The sequence below is a fragment of the Ceratotherium simum genome, chromosome 7 (genome assembly GCF_057802395.1).
Source record: "Ceratotherium simum simum isolate JZ-2026a chromosome 7, ASM5780239v1, whole genome shotgun sequence".
Classification (NCBI taxonomy): Eukaryota; Metazoa; Chordata; class Mammalia; order Perissodactyla; family Rhinocerotidae; genus Ceratotherium; species Ceratotherium simum.
In genome coordinates this window covers 59391385-59415026 of record NC_141906.1, presented here as the reverse complement: position 1 = coordinate 59415026, position 23642 = coordinate 59391385, and the positions used below count along the sequence as shown (strand labels likewise).

The 23642-nt window shown below is 39.2% G+C and overlaps 2 protein-coding genes across 3 annotated transcripts in view; both read left to right on the top strand.

Annotated features, from left to right (window-relative positions):
- The window catches only part of SLC35F2 (solute carrier family 35 member F2), a 109925-nt gene extending 90383 nt beyond the window's left edge, over nt 1–19542 (top strand). The window contains exons 8-10 of one of the 2 annotated variants that reach the window (XM_087433654.1): nt 11510–11606; nt 15392–15506; nt 19467–19542. In XM_087433654.1, the coding sequence (XP_087289780.1) occupies nt 11510–11606; nt 15392–15506; nt 19467–19473 (219 nt within the window). In that variant the 3' untranslated portion in view covers nt 19474–19542. The remainder of the gene's footprint in view (nt 1–11509; nt 11607–15391; nt 15507–19466) is intronic. The other variant, XM_087433655.1, reaches the window with a different exon arrangement.
- Nucleotides 19474–19748, top strand: SLN (sarcolipin). The gene has a single exon (XM_087433657.1). The coding sequence runs from the start codon at nt 19539–19541 to the stop codon at nt 19632–19634; it is 96 nt and encodes a 31-aa protein (XP_087289783.1). The 5' UTR covers nt 19474–19538; the 3' UTR covers nt 19635–19748.
- The last annotated feature ends 3894 nt before the right edge of the window (nt 19749–23642 follow it).

Sequence of the window (23642 nt, the reverse complement as noted above, 5' to 3'; positions counted from 1 at the left end):
AATTCTCTTCATCCTTATGGCTTTATGCCTTAAAAAATATCTCCACTGTCATTTTAGTAGGGTTTGGAGAGGGAGCAAAATTAGATGCATATGTTCAATCTGCTATCTTAACCCAGAAGCTGAGAAAACTTTTAAATTGAGGGTAAAGAGATGCTATTCCTATTACTGAATCTTGAACATCAATCGAAGCCAGGAAATTAGCAACAAGATAGCATAGGGGTTCAGAGCTTAGATCCTGGATTTAAACCTGAGATTGAACCCTGTGTCTGGCACTTGCTGGGTTTCTGACCTTTTGACATTTACCTAAGCTCCCCCAGCCTCAGTTTTTTCATTAGTATAATAGAGATAATAATATAGCTAATTTATGAGATTAAAGTACATATACGTATATGATATACTTCTCACATTGTCTAAATTCTAGAACATAGTAAGCACTCAATAAGTTGAGATCAACTGGGTGCCCATGAAAGGACAGTCAGCAGAGAGAAACCACAGAAATGACTTCATGACCTTCTGACTGCATATAATTGAGTACCCACTACATACCAGGCAGAGTGCGAGGCACTAGGTATGTGTATCATGGAGAACAGAACACACATAAGGCTTGCCTTTGTGGTGGGGGAGAAGACAAGAAATAAGCATGGGTAAATATACAACTAAAATTTGTAGTAACTGCTATAAAGGGAGAGCAGAATGCTATAAAAGAGAAAAACAAGGGGGAATTACTTTGGATTAGTCTATTGGGAAAAGCTCTGAAAGACTGAGAAGACCTCTTATGCCAAATCCAGACTAATGTCAAAGTGGGTCAATAAAATGCACATACCTTTTAACTATTCAAAGCAAATTAATATTAACCTGTAACATATAGGTCAAAGAGATTACAGACATGACCTTGTGGTCAAGTCATTTAACTTCTCTTGGCCTTAATTTCCTCATCTATAAATAGAGATTGGACAAAATAATCTCTCAACTCACAGCTTCTACAATTCTATGCAAATTTAGGACTGTAAGAATATTATAAATGAGGTTAAATACAAAGAGAACAGACTTTTTTCCATTTAGTCCCCACTATACAGTTTTATTACTAAATTTATTTATATTTTTTAGTAAAACATAAAAATTATTTAGAAGCCATTAAACTAAGAAGTGAAAAATCCTTCCTCCACACCCCCCACGGGGACTCCATGGGGATGACCATTGCTAATTCGGATCTTTTCCTTAGCATGCCTCTGTTCATTTGTTCTGAGTATATGACATTATGCTCTCAGATGTGAAAAGCATAAATGTATAGAAGACTGAAAGATAAGTGACAAAACGTTAATAGTGGTTAATGTTGCTATTTTCTACTAAATTTTTCCTCTTAACATTTCTCTATTTTTCCACAATTTGCACATATTACTTTTATAATCTGAAAAATTAATTTTGCTTAAATAAAATAATGCTGGTTGTAATGAATAGTAACAAACATACTTTATCTCTGCTTAGTCTTAAAAAGAAAAGAGAGTTATTCATTTGATTAAAAAGTTTGTGTGTTGGGCCGGCCCCATGGCTTAGCAGTTAAGTGCATGCGCTCCGCTGCTGGCGGCCCAGGTTCGGATCCGGGCACACACCGATGCGCTGCCTGTCTGGCCATGCTGAGGCCGCATCCCACATACAGCAACTAGAAGGATGTGCAACTATGACATACAACTATCTACTGGGGCTTTGGGGGAAAAATAAATAAATTAAAAAATTAAAAAAAAAAGTTTGTGTGGAGATAGTTCTAGTTAGTAATTATATTTTGCTGCAATCAAATTGCCTGTGAAGATTTATTCTATGAATAGTTTTAAAAGGTGACAGCCAGATCATATTTCAATCTCTGATAACCGTGTAATACATTCACAAAAGGACACACTGGCCTTTATTAGCAAGAGCTTCCTTTCTGTCCTGAGTTCAGGGGCAGGCTTCATGGAAAAGAAAAATTTCTCTAACATCTTTTAATAATTAGTAGAGTTGAAGATTTATTAGCCTTAGACAAGGGATGGTAGATTGAATATTCTGTCTTATTTTTCTCTTTGTCTAATATTTTTCTTCTTTTCATCTTAGTTTTATTTACTTTCTAGGAATTATAAGAAGGTTGGTAGGGGTTATATATATATATATTTATATATATATCTACAGATGGATATGTATTTTCCCATTAAATGATTCATTTTGGTTTCCATCATAATCAAATTATATCAGGAGTTCTCTCATTCTTTGAGAAGTTCGGGCGGAGTTTCCTTACGTAATATTGCTAACGAAACTTCAAGGCACTGAGGATGTTCCATGAATGATGTAGATTAGATCAACGCCTGGGTGCTATGGAGTTTTCACCAAGGTTTGTGAATTCTTTTCTTTTTTTTTTTTTTGTGAGGAAGATCAGCCCTGAGCTAACATCCGATGCCAATCCTCCTCTTTTTTGCTGAAGAAGAATGGCCCTGAGCTAACATCCATGCCCATCTTCCTCTACTTTATATGGAATGTCACCACAGCATGGCTTGACAAGCAGTACCTTAGTGCGCGCCTGGGATCCGAACCTGCGAACCCCGGGCTGCCAAAACGGAGTGCACGCACTTAACCGCTGCACCACCAGGCAGGCTCCTGTGAATTCTTATGCATACCAAGCACAGCCTATGGACTAAATACAGAACATTTACTACTAGTTCTCAAATATTTGTTGATGCTATAGAATTTAATATAATATGAATTCATTTAAAGCAATTAAAACATTTTGTCAGCATGCATTTTGTTGATAAATATTTTCTAAAAGTTTGGGAATCATTTATCTAGTGAAATGAGCACTTGATCTGGAATATATATATTTGAATGGCCATAAATATTGCTTTCCTATATGAGGTAAGACTACATCCTGGGTTGGCCAATTAACCAGTTGTGTGGCTCATTTATTTTCCTCATTTGAAAAATGGAGATTATAATACAAACTATATTTATTCCTCCAGGAATTTTGTGAGTCTCAAGCACTTTGAAGAAGCTACATACTTTGAAACTATCAGATATAACTATGATGGCAGTTATTATCACAACTGTTCATATAATGATTTGAAGCCTAATGAGAGAAGTGAAGAAAATGATTCACCTACCCTCTTACCTCAGGGTCAGGGAATCAGGTTCAATTTTCTTGATTTTTAAGTGCATAAAATTTTAGTTTTTATTGTTAACTTCAATAATAATTTATTTAAAAAATAGAAGCAAAATTTCTGGGTCAGCGTGACAGAATGAGTACATGCAGAAATCTCCACTTTCTGTTCTAAATACATAGGAATGAGAGAGAGAATAAAAATAATATATAAAATCACATTAAAAAACAGTTGAAAAACAACCATGGACAAACGCAGAGAGGGAAACTACAGAGGTGAGCAGAGCCTGAAGACACATGGCTCTCAGGAAGCTGCGATTGGAAGCAGGACAAGGACTACAATGCCTTCATGGGATCAAGGGCTAAACATGCCCCAGTCATGATGAGGATGGAGACCAAACTTTCTTCTTCAATATGGGAGACAAGGGCTATTTTCTTTGCTCTTGAATATCATCTATGTCCTATGTTTAAAGATAGGGAAATAAATGGGGCCGGCCCTGTGGCTTAGTGGTTAAGAGCGCGCGCTCCGCTACTGGCGGCCCACGTTCGGATCCTGGGCGCGCACTGACGCACCGCTTCTCCGGCCATGCTGAGGCCACATCCCACATACAGCAACTAGAAGGATGTGCAACTATGACATACAACTATCTACTGGGGCTTTGGGGAAAAAAAAGGAGGAGGATTGGCAATAGATGTTAGCTCAGAGCGGGTCTTCCTCAGCAAAAAAACGGGAGGATTAGCACAGATGTTAGCTCAAGGCTGATCTTCCTCACACACACAAAAAAGATGGAGAAATCACCTACCCATCTGAAACCTACTTCTGCTCATGTCTGATAGCTGAAACAGGTTTCTGCGTGAGACTGGAATTTGAGCTTGTACTATATATACAGTGGCTGTAACTGTGCCACCTGAATAGGTGGGAATCCCAAGGCAAGATTGTAGTATGTGATTTGTTTTGAGGCCAGGCACCTGGTGAGGCAGAAGTGAGGTAACTAACACTGTCCTATATGCAGGCCAAATAGAGGAGAAACCCTGCACTGAAGATGATTTCTCAAGCTAAAAGAATATGAGGACACTTGGTGCCATGAAAATATTCATAACCAAAGAAAGAGAAGTAACAGAATAATCTGGAGGGGCCTTAAAGTTTAAAACTGTCAAAAAAGAAAAAAATTAAACAGCTCCCCAAAGGCAAAATTATCATTCATAAAACAAGATTAGGAGTTTATGAAAGCAGAAGAGTCAGATATGAAAAAGAAACCTTTGGAAATCTTGGGGAAAAAAATATAGTCACAAAATTTAAAAACATAATGGATCAGCTAAATAATAATTTTGAAAGAGCCAAAAAAAGAATTAATGAATTGGAAGATGCAATAGAAGAAATTTCCCAGGATGCAAAATCAAAGAGATGTGAAAACTGAAAGAGAATTTGAGAAATATGGAAGACAGAATGGGATACAGAGCATTAAAACAAAATTGAAACTGTAGAAATCACTAAAGAGAAAGAACAGATTATCTACAATGATATATCAACAAGATCAATAGCAGATTCCTCAGCCATAGCGATGGAAGCCAGACAACAATGCAGTTGTTTCTTCACAGTATTGATAGAGATCGTCATTTGTGCAACTGGAATAAATGTTACATTGAAGTTGTAAAAAAAAAAAAAAAGCACTGAGAGAAAATAAGTGTAAACATAAAATTTAATACTCAGAAAAATTATCATTTAAGAGGGAGAGTTAAAGAAAGCACATTTTTAGCTATATGAGGACTGAGAAAGCTTACTACCCACAGACTCTTACTGAAAGGCCTGTGGAAAGATGAATTTTAGCAAGAAGAAAAGTGAACCCAGAAGGAAGAAGTGTGATGCAAGAATTCTGGGTGTGCAAATAAATCTGGAAAATATCTTGATAAATCTAAATAAGTGACTGTTGTATAAACAATAATAATGACAATAATAACAATAAAACAGAGAACTAAGGCCCTAAACAATAATTACATGGATATTAGAGGATATCAAAGGGAATGAGAGGGCCAGCCCCGTGGCTTAGCGGTTAAGTGCGCGCGCTCCGCTGCTGGCGGCCCGGGTTCGGATCCCGGGATCGCACCGACGCACCGCTTCTCCGGCCATGCTGAGGCCAGGTCCCACATACAGCAACTAGGAGGATGTGCAGCTATGACAGACAGCTGTCTACTGGGGCATTGGGGGAAAAATAAATAAATAAAATCTTAAAAAAAAAAACAAAAAAAAAAAACAAAGGGAATGAGAGGTTCTAATGTCCTTTTCTTATTTAGAAGGAAGGTAGAAATGCTGAGTAAGTTTAGGTTTTAATAGAAAATGTGTGTTTAAATATTTATACTCGATTATTCAGTTAATCTTTCAAAGAATAGAAATAGAATACACAATTTCCAAGTCAATAAAGGGAAAAACAGAAACAAAACAATCTCATGAGACCAGGCAGGAAGGAAAAAGTAGTTAGGAAAAATGTGGAAAATGTAAAGTAAGATGTTAAAAATATTTCAGAACAATCTCATAAGTATAAATAAGTAAACCTACCTATTCAAATATATACACTCAGATAGAATTTAAAAAATTTAGCTATATGCAGTTTAGAGAGACACATATAAACCAAAATTATATAGAAATGGCAAAAATAAAGAGATCTAAAAGTTATCAGACGAATACTAATCAAAAGACAGCTAATACAGAATTATTTAAACCAGATAATATAAACATAAAATTAAAAACGTTAAGAGGGACAAGAAGAAAAATATCCTTAAATAGGTAAAAATCTCACTGGACATATAATAATATAACAAGAAAGACTCAAAATATATAAATTAAAAAATTCAGAATTATAAGAAAAGAAATGCAAACCCACAGGTACTATGGTAGATTTTAACAGATCTTGCTCAGAAATAGAAAGATTAAGACGACAAAAATTAGCAAGGGTATTGGGGATTTGAGAAATTACAAAGAGCAAGTTTGATCCAACAGATATGTATTAAATAATACTTTTAATAATCAGAGACTATGCATTCTTTTTAAGCACATAAAAAGCAGTTACATGAACTTTTCTCCTATTAGACTTCAAAGGCAATCTCTTAAAATTAGGAGAATTCATATCAATAATTAAATAAAATTTGACATAATAAAAAAGGAGCAAAATATCCATATATTTGAAGTCAAATCAAACTAAAAACTCACTTCAAAATAATTTGTGGCTAAAGAGGAAATCCTGATGAGAAAAATAAAATCTTTAAAGCTGACTGACCCCAGAGTGCTATCATACTGCAACATATAGAGAGCAGCTGAATTAGAATTTAGGAGATTTATAGCCTCAAGTGCATATATTTGAAAACAAGAAAGAAGGAAAGAAAAAAAAATCCTAGGCATTTAAATAAAGGATTTATAAGGATTTTTCCTGTCCCTAGACACAGGACAAAGAGCAAACACAAAGAAAGTAGAAAGAAGCGAGTAGTAGGGGCCAGCCTGGTGGCGCAAGTGGTTAAGTGTGCGCGCTCTGCTGTGGCGGCCCGGGGTTCGCCGGTTTGGATCCCCGGTGCACCAACACACTGCTTGTCAAGCCATGCTGTGGCGGCGTCCCATATAAAGTGGAGGAAGGTGGGCACAGATGTTAGCCCAGGACCAGTCTTCCTCAGCAAAAAAAAAGAGGAGGATTGGCAGATGTTAGCTCAGGGCTGATGCTCCTCACAAAAAAAAAAAAAAAAAAATGAGTAGTAAATGTTAAAGGAGAACTTAATTAAATAGAAAACAAACAGATTAATAAAACAGCAAGACACATTAAGAAGGAAAAAAAAAAAGAAAGCAAAACTAAATAATATTAGGAACAAGAAGACCTAGAAATGATGACAATAATTCAACAAGAAACAAGAAATAAATCAAGTATTCTTGTTAGTTTTATTAGGTATGATAATGATATGGTGGCTGTGAAACAAAAAACAACTCAAGTTATCAATTAAAGATGTATATGAAATGATCATAGTTTCTGGGATTTCCATTAAAGTATTCTAGAAGAAATAGGAAAGAAGGAAAGAAAGAAAGAAGGAAAGAAAATAGAGGAAAAGGGAGGGGAGTAAGGATAAATGTAACAATACTGGCAAAATATTCATAATTGCTAAAACTTTGAGTTTGTTATATTATTTCTTCTCTTTTTATGTGGTTAAAAAGTTCTAAAAAGGGGGAGAACATAACAATAGATAAGGGAGAAATTGGAAAATCTAGGAGAATACAATAAAAAATGATACTAATAAAATTATAAAAAGATTAAATGGACAATTTTCTAGTAATATAATAAATTGTCAGAATTGACTTAAGAAGAAATAGAAAACTTATTAAATAGGGCTTATAACCATGAAAAATCACCAAATCAGTAGCCAAAAATTTCCTCTGACACCACAAAAAGGTCACCAGGTCCTTATAGTTTGGACCATTTGTTGCAAACCTTAAAAAAAAAAAGATAATATCTATTTAATATCTATTTTTGGAGAAGAAAGAAAGTGGGAAACCTACCTATCAGGCTGGCATTATCTGGATGCAAATCTAAATGGATTAATTACAGGACTTGGATTTTATACCAGACTCGTAGCAACCGTTTTCTCTGGGGAGATACGAAGGAACATAGAACTGGGAATTGTGGTTCAATTGGACTTCAGCTTTGTCTATAATATTTTAATTCTCCTATTAAAAAAAATAGGAAGCAATATGACAAAGATATTAAGAATTGTTAATTTTGTGTGGTAGGAATATTTAAATTATTTTTTACATTTCTAAATTTTAAAATTTTCTCAAAAATAATCTACAACAAATTACATTGTTTGTTGTTCAACAGCAGAGAAAATCATCTCTTTAAAGCATATTGTATGCCAACCTAAAAAATAGCTGTCAGACCTGGTCAATGGTAGGAAGCCTAGAATATACTATTCTTAGATCAAGAAATCCTACGTAGTTCAAGTCATTACAGGTCTTATAAACATCACCATCTTTTCTCATGTAAACTGATGAAAGATTAGAGCATTTTATTTTATTTATTTCTTTTGGTGAGGAAGATTGGCCTGGAGTTAACATTCATTGCCAATCTTCCTCTTTTTGCTTGAGGAAGATTGTCCCTGAGCTAACATCTGTGCTAATCTTTCTCTATTTTATATGTGAGAAACCACCACAGCGTGGCTTGATGAGTGATGTGTAGGTCCATGCCTGGGATCCAAACCAGCAAACCCTGGGCCGCTGAAGTGGAGTGCACAAACTTAACCACTACACCACTGGGCTGGCTCCCTAGAGCATTTTAATTTTATTTATTTATTTATATTTTTGTGAGGAAGATCAGCCCTAACATCTGTGCTAACATCTGCCAATCCCCCTCTTTTTTTTTTTGCTGAAGACGACTGGCTCGGGCCAACATCCATGCCCGTCTTCCTCCACTTTATATGGGACGCCGCCACAGCATGGCCCGCCAAGCAGTGCATCTGTGCGTGCCTGGGATCTGAACTGGTGATCCCCGGGCCGTCGCAGCGGAGCGTGTGCACTTAACCGCTTGCGCCACCGGGCGGCCCCTTGAGCATTTTATTTTTAAAACATCTGTTTGCCGGTGACTCCCCAGGGCTGAACAGTTATTAATTAATTAGTTGCTTTACATTCATACATATATTTATTCAATAAACTTTTAAGGAGTGCCCACTACATTGAGTGTACTACATGACTAGGCACTGGGTCTATACGGGTGAGAGATACAATCCCTGTGCTTATGAACAGGACATAGACAAGAAGGTCAATGCTGACAACACAGTGAAATCAGCAATGTATAGGACTATCTAGATCAGAGGTCCATCCGTCCCAGCCTTAAGGATCAGGGAATGTGACACTTGAATCAAGTACTATTGTTAATCATGAAACAAAGGTGGGAGGTGTTGAGGGAAGGCAGAAAGGATATTATAGTATAATCAAAGGGAATGACATATGCACACACACAGAAAACTGCAAGTTTGGGATTGCTACAGATGAGGATAGTGAGTTTAGAAGCTAGATCATGGTAGGGCTTTGCCTCTGCAGCTAAAGATTTTGAACTTAGCCTGGGAGAAGCAGGAAACCATTGAAATAAGAAATAATGCTTTCTATCTGGAGTGCAGAGAAGCCAATTTCTACTCTGACCTCAGTGGAAAGGTAATTGGTAGAGAGCATGATATGCTACACTCTCTGTGCAAGGACACTAATGTGGTAGGGCCTCAGCTTGAGCCTAAGCTGTGTCCAGTGCTGCACTCCAAGATACGTCAGCACACATCTCAGGTACTGATGGGGTAGACCTGATAGAAGTTGATGTGCCCTGGGAACTTAGCCACCTCCTGAGAGAGAATTCATTCTAAGGGAAGGAAAGTTGGGTGTAGCATCAAATTTTAGGGATGGAAGGGAAGAAGTGAATCTGAGAAAATAAGATGCCTATTACTTCTGTGTATTCCCTGGCTGAACTTCCCCATGAACTCATGTCTGGGAAGACACTGGAGTGAGAGCAAGGAAGTATTCCTTTGGTACTCCTCAACAGGGTGTAACATACAGAAAGAGGCACACTTCCTCATCCCCACTCCTCATTTTGCTCTAGAGGTAAGTGTAACGTTGGTACCTCCAATGGTCAAAAGCTATGGTGGCTGCGGAGGAATGGTATCTTCTAGGAGTGGATGATACCCAAGGCAAGCAGTGGTGGCGCTTGGCAGATGCAATTATCCATAAAGTGGCAGGGATGTCTTGTGCTTGTGTTGGTACTCAGTGGAAGTGGCTGATATCTAAGTGTCTACTGAGTGCTGTAACATCTAGCACAAGAGGGACAGCATGGGAGAAGAGGAAGAAAACGTTCCCTTGTAGGACTTTCGTTAGCACAAAACATGTACTCCCATGAAGACACAGATATAATTGGCCTGAGGTACGGAGGACTCCTTTTCTGTTCTACACTGGCATATGGGGGCAAGAACCAACAAAATGCAAACTAAAGCGAGTAGGCCTGAACCACGTCTCCCAGATAAGCTGCCCAAATTCCCAGAATACTAGCCCCTGGCAACTCCACATTCACTTACTGTAAAAGTGTAAAAGGTTAGGTTACTCCCAGAAGAAGTACTCAATTGCCCTCAGAGATAGTACATTCCTCATCCAAAAGGAAACCTAGCCTGTATCTTGCATCCGGCTAATCTTCTTCCACATTACTGCAGCTAGGCACTTCAGTTTTCTGATTACTTTCACAGAGAGCAGAGAGAGATTTTCTTGATGCTCCATGACTCTATTCTCTTTGCTTTAATAGCCAAAGGCTAAAACCAAATGAACTCATTCACAGAGAACAAGCAATTTTGTCTGCTCCTTATTATTCTTGCTGAAACTGCAAGTTGTGTTATTCTGACTGACAGATTCTCAAAAGCGATTCAGTGAAAATACCCTTGATCAAATTCACAAAGGAACAGAATGTTTCAAGTGGGCGTGTCTGGCTAGAATCTCCTTGAATGGTTCAGTTAACAGCACATCAAAAGACTGCTGAATTCTTATTTCCCATCAGAAAAATAACAAAGCCAACCTGAAATCTGAGGGCAGATGGTATTAGCCTAGTAGTAAACACATTTTTAGCTGCTGCTTTTTTTTAGCCCCAGTAGCTATGTTTAATGTGCTGAGAGAAAGCTGTTTGCTTGCAGAATCTTATTATAGAGCAGAACTACACTTGTTCCAGAGAAGAGGAATTTAATTGGTTCCAAGTCAAATGATGTTAACAGGTGTCACCTCACCAATCCAGAACTTAAAATGAGTTGTTATAAACAAGAATAATACATATTTTTCTGGCTCTTGCTCCCACCTATTATGCAAGACTGCATGCCCCTGTAATGTTCCTCTTGATTGTTGCTAGCAACTTCAGGGGGTGGTTGACATGTGCCCATGCACAAGTACTGTCAACGACCACATAGTGCCTGCCATTTTCTCGCCTTTCAGTTCAAGCTCCTCTCTGCTTCTATCTGCTACTAAGGCCTGCACAGCTTAACATAAACTGCAAGTAAGTCTTGATCAGTATTGCTGCTTCTGCCAGGCTCTGTGACACTTCAGTGGAAGGACAGTACATTGCTGCCTCCATAGATGCACTGAGGTCCATGAGATGGCACAGGTAGAGGGAGAATCTCTCTCTCTCTCCCTCTCTGTGTTACACACTGTTGAGGTTAATTGTTAAAGAGTCATGGAATTTTTATCCATCACTGTCTCTCCTCCTAGGACCCAGACATCAAGCTGTAGGGGAGTAGGATGGGTAGTAGGCGAGTATTGTAGCCATGAGAATGTGTCTCTCAGATGCAACTGCACCATAACTGAGGTGGACTCAGCTGCTGTGCCTTAAAATCATAATCGTGTTTGCACAGAGGCCACGCTTCCCATGGGCTGCTCCTGGTCAAGACCAAGTACGGAAGGAATATGAAGATCAACTTATCCCTGGGAGACACGGGACATCTCTGACAGGTGACTTGGATTTGAGGTTTCCTAATAGCCTTGTCAAACTTTCCTTAGAACCGAATTGCAGTCTAAGATGCTTCCACCCAACCTCCCTTTTTCCCCTGTCTCTGTCTCTTGCTGTTTGATGACTCTCTCAGTTCCCCCACTCCCTCCATATTTTCTCTCACAGGCATTTCCCCCAGTATGTTTTTCTTTTGCACATTTAGTCCCATCTTGGCATCTGCTTCTCACAGGACCTAGACTAATACAGCGAATTTGTGTTACGTGCAAGGGAGTGACTATCTATTCTCCCTGTTGCTAAACAACATGTATCTTCTTGATCACTTCCCTTCAGAGGAATTTTCTCTCCCGGTGGCTTCTACGTCCTTTTATGAATAGATCTGATGTTGAACTCAACTTCTCTCACTCCTGTTTGCCAGGCGCACTTAGACATGTCTGGATCTCAGAGGAGATGTGATGTGATGGAGGCTCAAGCTGAGCCCTTTGCTATACATTCTAGAGCATCTATTATGATTCTGTGCTGGTTCAATGCACAGCTAAAGAAACAAAAGAAATATAAGAGACTATCCCTGCCTTTGAAATTAAAATCCAGTTAGTGAGACAAAAATCATACATATGCCACAAGTGGTTAAGAATACAGAAAATAATCATCAGCTTTTCAAGGACATGGAGAGAGCTTCAAGAAATAGCATTTCCTCTTTCTCTGGGCTTGTACTCATGTGTTTGGGAGAATGAAATGAATAGCAGAAAGCTGTTTCTTTCTGAGCAGCTCCATGACCAGCTGGATGTGAAGATGTGAAAGTGAGAAAGGCGCCATGATCATTATACTCATTACTCTGATGTGCTAAGAGCTTATTGCCTTTCATTAGGCCTTGGTGAGTTCTCCCATTGTGTCATAGACTGTAGAGTTCATGGACCGACATGAGGTCTTCACTTTTCACTTCCCAGAGTAAAAAAATGGATCGAAATGGGGAATAAATTAGACAAGTTAGTTTAGCTTGTAATCAGGCACAAAAGCTCAGCATTGATTTTCAAAAGGTGTAATATTTTACACCTAAGAATTATATGGTGGTGGTGGGGACTGGGAGAGAGAAATGCCAATTAGACCTTCAATGCTATTGTCAATGTCTATGTTGTTTTCTTGAAATTTTTGGCCATTGGCTAAATTCTAGATTAATAGGCATAGAAATAATTTCAAAGATTATCTAGTATGTTCTCCTGTTGATGGCAGAACAGCACTTTGAAAGAAAGTTGATATGCAATGAATGCTGTTGAGTCAGGGGAATTGCTCATAGAAAGGAAAACAGCAGACTTAAGTAAGGTTAATTGAAAGGGATGAATTTGCTTTGGCACTGAGATTTGAAATTTTGTTATTCTTAGCTTCTTAAATGAGAGATAATAATGTTGATTACTTTTTTTTAATGAATGGGCAGATCCTCAGGGTTAAACTCTCCCTTAGACCTTGAATAGTTGTCAGGTGTCTTTGGGAAGCTTGCATATTTTTCTGGAGAGGATTAGGTCAAAATAATGACAAGCTAAATTCCCAGTGTAATCCCACTCTCTCATGACATCACAGGATAAACCACTAATATGCAGAAGCTTCTGAAGTTTCTATCTGGGAATCTGTCAATGTGCTGGGCACAATAGTCCCTGGTATAATGTTGGATGAACTTAAACGGGACAACCAAATAGACAAATTGAACCGACTCATGAATAAACAGTAGGATTTTTTCCTCCAATTTACATTGAAATTGACCAATTCAAATAAATTGACGGTATTGGCTAGCTGTTTTGTGATATGTTAACATTTCCCCATTGTATTTAACATTTTAAATATGGTACAGTTAATTCCTATTCTGACATGTACAAAATAAATTCTTGTCCCATAAACTCAATTCCAACACATGGCATAGTATGAATAATTTGATTCTATATGAATCAAAAAAGATAAAGGTTTTGAGTATCAGATTCCTTTACCAAAAATGCCTTGGGAATTTGAGATTGTGTGTATGCAACTTCAAACATGAATAAAAAGTAATATAAAGTTGTTTTTTCCTTTTGGGTGGTGAAGTTAAAGATAGTTTAGATTTTCTTTTTACTTTTATATTTTCAATTTTTTTACGATAAATATATAACTTTTTAATTGGACAAAAAGTAATTTTGAGTGATTAAACAAGGGGACATTTGTGGCTTGGTGACTAGCATTTGAAACAATCTGGCAAGGACTTAGAGGCAAAAGAACTCTGACTACATTCAAGGAGTTTGCCAGATGGCAACAAATAACCGCCAATGTTCGATTGTGCTATAATTATTATATATTATCTGTCACTTCGCAAGCTGTCTTTTTACAAGGCATGCAGTGACAGAATGTTGTATTAAGCTTACCCATCCTTGGGCTTATGTTGAAATGAAGAAATGGCATGGAAAGTCTTTTAGTAATGCCTCTGGGATGAGGAATTGTGGGGAAAGGTTTGATTATGAACACAATTACATAGAGAATTTTGTTTGTTTATGCCTTCTGGGAATGTATTATTTTGTGTGTGCGTGTGAGGAAGATTTAGCCCTAAGCTAACATCCGATGCCAATCCTCCTCTTTTTGCTAAGGAAGATTGGCCCTGAGCTAACATCGTGCCCATATTCCTCTACTTTATATGGGACGCCGCCATAGCATGGCTTGACAAGTGGTGCATCTGTCCGCACCCAGGATCTGAACCTGTGAGCCCCGGGCTGCCAAAGTGGAGCTCATGAACTTAACTGCTACGCCACTGGGCCGGCCCCGGGAATGCATTATTTTGATTGACCCTAACTGGGAATTCAGAGGGGAGATGTGCTCTATTATCTATAATGAAAGGATTTGCTGATCAAATACAATTGCTGGGGTCATGTTTAAAGTGCTTAATTGATGTGCTTTCAAGTCCAATTCAACACTTCAGAGGCTCCATTTACCTTCAGACATCCGGAATGTTGATTACGAATTCATCTTAACAGTCCAGTTTTACTCAGTATTTATATTTCAAAGTTTTACAATTCTATTTCTTTCAGACATATTCTATAACTCATGTTTCACTTGTTTTGACCAGTTCTCCTACCTTCCATCTATCCAAATGACGGAGTTTTGCTGCATGAGTTTACTGCTGTATTAGCTTACTGACAGATATATATATATAAACAGTGGCTTCCGCAGCTGTTTCAGATGAAACTGTATATTAATGTGTAAACTTGCAACATACACTGGAAAGTTATGTGGAGCAGGTGACCGAGGAGATAATTTTCACTGCTTGGACTCAAGTCAGTTTTGAAGGAGCTAAAGACGTCTGTGGAATTCTGGTGTGTGTGTGTGTGTGTGTGTGGTTTGGACTGTGCGTGTGCAGGGCAGAGAACTCTCCGTATTTCAAATAGCTGAAGATATGGGTGGCAAAATGCAGTCACATTTTTACACCCTCCCATGCTGAGGGTGTAAATGCGGCCTCACAGCCAAATGCAGCATTAATCTGTTAACGTTAGTCTATCACTCTTGGTTTACGATATTTTAAATACATGTTAGAGATCTTCATGAAGATGTAAAAGATAAATTAAAACCCACATCAATTGTACCAAAAGTCGACTGGGAAGAGAAGATTTTTAAGTCCCTGGGGTGTTCATACAAATTGGCAGCCGAAGGAACAGAGTCTTAGTCAACATATTTCCATGTTCCCCTAAACACAAATAGCCTCAAACCTTTGGAGGTTGTTCCTTTGAGATGCTTCATCAGTGACATCACAGTGATTGCCACCTCCCTTGGACTACTTCAGGCCCTGCCCAGAGCCCAGGAGTCCAGACAGCCCGGGAGAGGAGCAGGAGTTGGAGCCCAAGTTGGAGAGAGAGGAGAGGCCTGCTGCAACCAGGTGTGTCCTTGACCCTCTTCAGGTAACGGCAGGATTTTTATGCTTACCTTACAGTGTGTGTGTGTGCACGGCTGCGTGCGTGTGTGTGTGTGCAAGTTGCAAACAAGAAAGGCAGAGGAAGGTTTACATTTCTTTATGAAATAGGCAATGCCTGTTGTACACAGTATTTCTTAAGAGATGAAGTGAATATTGTTGCTTCTTATTTTCCTTTTTTTCACCTCAAGGTATGCATTTTCTCCCTTCCTACTTTTTATTTATTTATTTATTTATTTATATTTTTTTTGTGAGGAAGATCAGCCCTGTGCTAACATCTGATGCCAATCCTCTTCTTTTTTTGCTGAGGAAGACTGGCCCTGGGCTAACATCCGTGCCCATCTTCCTCTACTTTATATGGGATGCCGCCACAGCATGGCTTGCCAAGAGGTGCGTTGGTGTGCGCCCGGGATCTGAACCTGAGAACCCCGGGCCACTGCAGTGGAGCACGCGCACTTAACCCCTTGCGCCACCGGGCCGGCCCCCTCCCTTCCTACTTTTTAAAAAAAATTTTCATATCATATAGAGGAAAGTCTGTCTTCCATCTTCTCAAAGTCTCTATTCAAAGAAAGTCAATGTCAAACAATTTATTCAGAGCTGTTTTGGTTTTCATTTCATCCATATGGCAATCACTTTGGATCATATGGTGTGATCCTGACTCCAGGGAAGATTTAAAATGCAGTCAAAATTGTCTTTGTGGGTTAACAGTAGGAAACAGATGTTTGCTGATCTGAATGTCTGCCTAATTTTGGTATAAATGTGTGTGAAAGTAAAGTCCATCCCTTACAATTAGCATATGTGTTGATTGAATTGCATTTATTAAAAATTCTCACCTTAACTCTTCGTGTTTTATTCATTTAAAAAAATATAAACCAACGAATATTTAAGTTCACCATCAAAGTGCAAGAAATAGTAAGAGGTAAACAGTAGGAAATAAAGAAGTGTGATGGGTAGCCTGTCAATTCACAGACTACTGAAAAAAATGTGGAGTGCATAAAACATACAGTTTGAACAACAATTATAAGGCAACATCTGTGTAACTATGACCCAGGTCAAGAAACAGATCATTCCAGCACCTCAGAATTCCATTCCTGATCACCTTTCCCTTCTGCCCCACCATAGGTCATCACCATCTTGATTGTTGAGAATCTTGTCCTTGCTTTTCCTTATAATTTTACCATATATGTCTGCATTCCGAAACAGTATGATGAAGTTCCCTGTTTTTGGCTTTGTATAAATGGGATCATTTTCTATGTTTCTTTTGCAAATTCTTATTTTGCCTGACAAGAATGTTTGTGAGATCCATCCGTCTTGTATGTTGCTCTAGTTCATATATTTTCTTTGCTCTGTAGCATTCAAAAGTATGAATATACCACGACTCATCATCCATTCTATTGTTGATGAACACTTGGGTTGTTTCCACCTTGGGGATATTATGAAAATGTTGCTGTGAACATTCTTGCATATATATCCTGGTGCATATGTGCTTTAGTATCTAGAGTAGAAGCGAAATAGCTGGATAATAGGAAATGAGCATTATCATCCTTAATAAAAAATGTCAAATTGTTTTTCCAAAGTGCTTGAAAATTTACACTGACTTCGTTTAGCCATGGCAGTTAATTCCAGTAATAGCTCATTCTTGTAATCACGCCTATGGAGTAACCACAATTCTAGCATCTAGTTCCAGTCTGCCAGTTCTAGTTCTGCCTCTAACTTGCTATGTGGCATTACACAAACAACTTAACCTCTCTCTAAAAGTCAGTTTCTCCCCTATAATCTCGGGAGACATAAAAATTGCAATAATACTTGCGTGAGTTGTGAAGGTCACAGGGTTTTTGCGAAGGTCACATAAACAGAGCTGTGCACAGCTTTCAATAACATTTTCCAAGTATGTTCCTGTTGGGCCACTAGCCGTGATACTGTTTATTTAAGAGCTTAATCTAATAAGCAGATTTAGTGGGATAGTTTTTTTGCCTTCCCTGAATTGGGTTGTTTTGATCATTATAAACAGGGTCTCATATTTTTGGCATATCTCTGTATTTCTTCAGAACTTACCCAAATAAGTGGGCCTTTGGACCAGGATTTGATTTTATTAATAAATTCATAAGCAGGAGTCTGCCTTTGATTCTCATTCCTTTGCCTCCAGGAGCCTTGCCTGGATCATCACCCTCCTGTTCCCCTCTGCTCTATGCACATTCTTATACATTCTCTCTACTTCCTTTACCCATTCATTTTCTTCTGTTTACTTTTTCCTTCAGGCAAATCTTTGTAAAGATTTTCGTTGGCAATTTACTATATCCTTTGTGCAGAGTGGCAAAAGATGGATAAGAATTAAAAGGAAAATGAAACATCAGTCAGTCATCATCAGCCATATTTTAAACCAAGATTCAACAACCTACTGGTTGACACCATCTAATTTGTATGTTATTCTAACAATTACATAATATGAAAAATGATTATTCAGCTGGTTTATACAATTAATAATTTGGCCCACTAATAATACAACAAATACAGTAATTAAAATTAATAATTCTGTCAGGTTAGATGGTTAAAAATACCATTCAGGCCAAAAGCTTGCTAACAACTCTTCCTTTCCCTGAACTTCCACTCTTAGTAAATAAACAAAACACTCTTTCCCCCTAAACTTTTTCACTCCATAGTAGACTTTTGTCCTAAATATCTAAAATTTTATCTTTAATCTCATTTGGTTTGTATACTCAAAGTGCAAATTATGCCACATCACTGAGGATAATAATTTGATTAACTGTATTGCATATGTTCTCAAAGTATGATTTCCTGTGTGTACTATCAGTACAAACTATAAAGATACCATCCCTGCTTTCTGAAGTGTTCACAATCTAGGCACATCCTGGACTTGACTGAAAATAGCTGGCACAGGCCTTTGTTGAAATAGAAGTACCCATGAGGTTGACTCTTGCTCTTTGGACCAAGTGCCTGTTATGTGAGGGACTTCTGGGTGACCCCAGTAGGCTCTGTGCCCAATGGAGGGATTATAAAAAAGGCCAAGCAGCTGTTGGAACTACTTCATGCTTTCACCAGGGTTGGATGAAGTGCTTTAGCAGCCTGAAACCTGAAGAATTATGATATCCTACCTCTATGTGCAACTCAAAGCAAGAACAGTACTAAACCATAACATTTTTTCTGTTTTGGTGACCTTGTTTGCTGGTTACCGCGCGCACGCGCGTGCGCACACACACACACAGAAATTGGAGAGAGAAAAATGTAACATCTTGTATTTTATCAAAAGCTTCAATACAATCATTAAAGGAAAAAAATCAGGACTATGTTGGTCTTTTTGACATTAGGCAGAAAAGCCAGGCTCTCTATATTAGTCAGGGTTCTTCAGAGAAGCAGAACCAATAGCATATACGTGTGTGTGTGTGTGTGTGTGTGTGTGTGTTATATAGATAGGTAGATAGATAGACAGACAGACAGACAGAATTGGCTCATGTGATTGTGGAGGCTGGCACGTCCAAAATCTGCAGAGTAGGACAGCAGGCTGGAGACCCAGGGAAGAGTTGCAGCCCTAGTCCAAAGATAGTTTGTAGGCTAGAAATCTGAGATCAAGGTGTTAGCAGAGTTGATTTCTTCTAAGGCCTCTCTCCTTGGCTTGCAGATAACCATCTTCTCCCTGTGTCTTCACATGATCTTCCTTCCATACATGTCTATGTCCTAACCTCCTCTTATAAGGGCACCAGTCATATTGGATTGGGGCCCATCTTAATGACCTTGTTTCAACTGAATTACCTCTTGAAAGAACCTATCTCCAAATACAGTCACACTCTGAGATACTGGGGGTTAGGATTTCAACATATAAATTTTGGGGGGGGACACAGTTCATTCCATAACACTCTCCTCTTCCACAATGCTTCTATTTCAAAAGAAGGCTCACTAATCTCCCTGTGTTTTCTTTGCTGTTTTCTACTAGGAGGTGAGGACCAGAGGAGGTCTTTGGTGTGCCCTCAGAAGTCCGCCTTCAGTTCTCACCGAGCCACTCAGAATGGAGTGGACCACCCGGGAGCTGTTCCTCAACTTCACCGTTGTCCTGATCACAGTTATCCTTATGTGGCTCCTTGTGAGGTCTTATCAGTACTGAGAGGCCATGCCACGCTTCTGGGATTGACTGCAACACTCCAGAGCTGCCTGCTGTGTGCCCTGAGATCTCACTGCTGTCATGGGATGCCTTTCTTGGCACCCCAAGGCACTTCTGACCTGCACTCACAATATCCGAGGTGCCTCCAGTGCTAGGATCGATTGTGTGTTCTCTAAAGATGCTGCTCTCAAGGGCTGCCAAGTGTTTGCCTGTGAGCGTTAGATTTATTCCCCCAACTCTTACTGCAAATGTGTTAGACAAACCACAAGGTTAAAATTAAACTGGATTCATGATGATGTAGAATTGTAACAAGCCTCTGATCTGTCTTACCACACATCCTTTCAACCCACACTGTCTGCAACAAAACTCTAAATCAACCTGCCAGAAGAAAGAAATGTTAGAGGAAGTCTTTGTCAGCCCCTATAACTATCATGTGAATAAAGTTAAGTCAACCACAAAAACGACTTTGAGAATTTATTTTAGCTTCTATTTGTGATACTGCATTTGACCCTTGGCTGGGATTGAAGTGACAAATGCTACAGTATTTCTAGCATTTGAGATAAGCCCAGATACTCCAACTGCTAAGGATTTGAAACCAAGTCAATTAAGAGTGTCACATTTCAAATAATTCCATTGGTTCAGTGCTCTTCAAACTTTCCCTCTGAACTAATCTCAAGGGCAGAGGGAGAATAAATCCATTCTGCTAGGAGGTCTGGGGCATAGTCTGAAGTTTCTGCTAAAATCACAAAATTTCTTTGAAGTTTTGTGTTTTATTTTAAAATTCACAAGAAATGTATATTCTACCCTATAATATCTCCATGTTTGTTTTAATATAAATATTTAAAGTTGTTTACCACTGAGTAAAACTAGAACATGAGTCATATCCCTAAGAGTAGCATATTCCAGTTCGTTATTATCATTATGCAAATAGAGCTAGAGCTAGTCATTAATAAATTACAGTTATAACAAAGAGGAAAATAAAAAATACAAATTTACATATATGTTTATAAAAGAGACTATGAAATAGACATTTCTAAAACACTTTGCTAGAACACCCCATACTAGTTAGATCAGATTTGTTCTTTGTGCGAATTCTAAGGTAATCATGGAGAAGGGGAACGTTCTTGCACCTCATCTTTCATAGCACCCATCATGAAGGCATATCTTGCTGAGAATTCGGCCTGTCACTGAGGCATTACCTACCTAGCATTGTGGTTCTCAACCCTGGCTGCACAGTTTGTGCACTCAGGGGTGATTTTTCAAATATTGATGCTGGGTCCTCCTCAGACCAATTAAAAACAAATCTCAAGTGGTAGAGCCCAAGCATCTGCATTTTTCAAAAGTCCTCTGGATGATTATATTGTGTAGCCAGAGCAGAGAATCACTGATACCAGTACTTCTCAAACTTTGATGTGATTATGAATCACTAGGAGGTCCCTTTTAAATGCAGATTCCTGGGGCCAGCCTGGTGGTGCAAGCAGTTAAGTGCGTGTGCTCTGCTGCGGCAGCCCGGGGTTCGCTGGTTCGGATCCCAGGCGCCCACCGACGCACCGCTTGTCAAGCCATGCTGTAGTGGCGTCCCATATAAAGTAGAGGAAGATGGGCATGGATGTTAGCCCAGGGCCAGTCTTCCTCAGCAAAAAAAGAGGAGGATTGGCAGATGTTAGCTCAGGGCCGATCTTCCTCACACACACACAAAAAAATCAGAAAATAAATGCAGATTCCGGGGGCCAGCCCTGTGGCTTAGCGGTTAGGTGCGCACGCTCTGCTACTGGAGGCCTAGGTTCGGATCCCGGGCGTGCACTGACGCACCGCTTGTCCGGCCATGCTGAGGCGGCGTCCCACATACAGCAACCAGCAGGATGTGCAACTATAACATACAACTATCTACCGGGGCTTTGGGGAGAAAAAGGGAAAAAAAAAGGAGGAGGATTGGCAATAGATGTTAGCTCAGGGCCGGTCTTTCTCAGCAAAAGGAGGAGGATTGGCATGGATGTTAGCTCAGGGCTGATTGTCCTCACACACACAAAAATAAATAAATAAAATAAAACAAAACAAAATAAAATAAATAAATGCAGATTCGGATTCAGCTCTGGCTCTGATTCAGTCTGGACTGGGGCCTGAGATCCTGCATTTTAAACAGCTCCTAAGTGATGCCAGTGCTGTGGTCCATGGTCTACACATGGAGTACACATTAGAACCACCTGGGACCTTTAGACAATGACCCCAGCCTGAGTCCTATTCCCAGGAGTTAGTAATTTAATTGGTCTGGGGGTGAACTTGAGCATTATTCTTTTTTAAAAGGACTCCAGGTGATTCTAATGTGCAGCCAAGATTAAGAACCCTGATATAGTTAAAGTGAAAAGTGTCCTTATTTTGAGAGGTTTCTAGCAAAAGTTGGGAAATAGCAATGTATGTTTCTCAATGTTCTGTTCCTAATTTCAGAGTCTGACGATATATATGGATGGCAATTGTTAATATTTTAGTGTGCAGCATGCCTACTCATAGGCACATGTCTCTAGGGTGCTTGGTAGACGGTTACTGGTCTTTCCCTTAGTCAAAGAAAACCTCAGAGAGTCTACCGGTGTTTGTGTATGTGTTTGAGAAGATGTGTGTGTGATGGTGGAGTGGGGAATGGACAAAAGGATTAACAATATTCCTTTCACCTAAGTCTGAGTCCTGGTGCCAACATTTAAGATAAGTACCATTTACGGAGTCTGTGGTATATGAAGCCCTGTACTAGGTACTTTCCATACATTATGCCATTTAGCAGATGTGAGAAATGAGGATCACAAACCTCACTAGCCAGATGTAAGCGGTGAAGCCAGGATGACAAAAGTATCATCTTAATTTCTGGTGGGGACTGCATACAAATCATGCTTCATTATTGATCTCCAAACCATTTGATTATAAGCGTCGATCCTCATATTCTTTAGCTTTCTAAAATATCAGCCTAATTAGATGAATGTAACAGTTGTAATTCTCTATGTAATTTCTCTTTGTTTGTCAATCCTCACCTTTCTCCTGGCTTTCTCTCCTTCTGGGAAGGATAGGACCTATTTGCAGACCGTAATATGGGTCACCTTTGCAGGGGTAGGACATCCATTAGCTGGAGCAAACAATTAAGTCTAATTTCTTCCAACTTCAGGAATCCTAGTCATTACGGCTAAATTCCAGTCTGACTCATAAGTCTCCTTTTATGTTTAACCTTCCCTGGGACCTTGGGAAGTACTTGAATCATCACAGTACTCCCTCAGTGTTGGCCCCATCTACTCAAATGCTGTTTGGTTACCCCCGAAGCAAGATGCTAGTCCTTCTCTGGAACCAGAACACTGAATCCTAGTTGTTAACTAAGGTTCCAGCTCATGGGCTTGATCCTATCCTAGCTTTTTTCTCTTTAGTTCATCCATTCATTCAACAAGTACTTATGTGAAACTATGTGTCAGACATTGTACTAGACACTGGGGATAAAATGGCAAATGAGACAGAAGAGCCCCATTCTCATGGAGCATATGATTTGGTGGGGGACACAGATATATGAACAGTTGGTTATAATGGCATGATAAGTTCTTTAACAAGGGAAGATTAGGCTGCTGTTGGAGATTTCAGGAAGAGGGAAGAGCGTGAATAAAGATCCAAAGGTCAGAGAGCATGGCAAATTCAGGAAATTGAAGGTGTCTGCATAGCTGAAGCATAGAGTGCCTCTCCAACCACAGGCAGACGTTATGCCACATAAGGGCAGATCTCAAGATTCTGACTGCATCTGTCTGACTTCCAAGTTGGACCACCTCTGGGATCCCTCGCTGTCATGCTTCACTCACTGGAAGAGACCTCCTGCCACCAACAATTGTCCAAACCATGTCTGTGCTTGCACAGAGTTTAGACACCAAGCCTTGGAATACCTGGCCACCATTATCTATGGCAGTCAGGTCACTTCTCCTCACTTACCATCTTACCCTTTGAGCAGCTTTCTGTTAGACAATAGCATCTTCTTGTCCTGGGCTGCCAAGA

Excerpts from the sequence above, each read along its gene's own strand:
- SLN (XM_087433657.1), top strand. The coding sequence starts at position 19,539 with ATGGAGTGGACCACCCGGGAGCTGTTCCTCAACTTCACCGTTGTCCTG.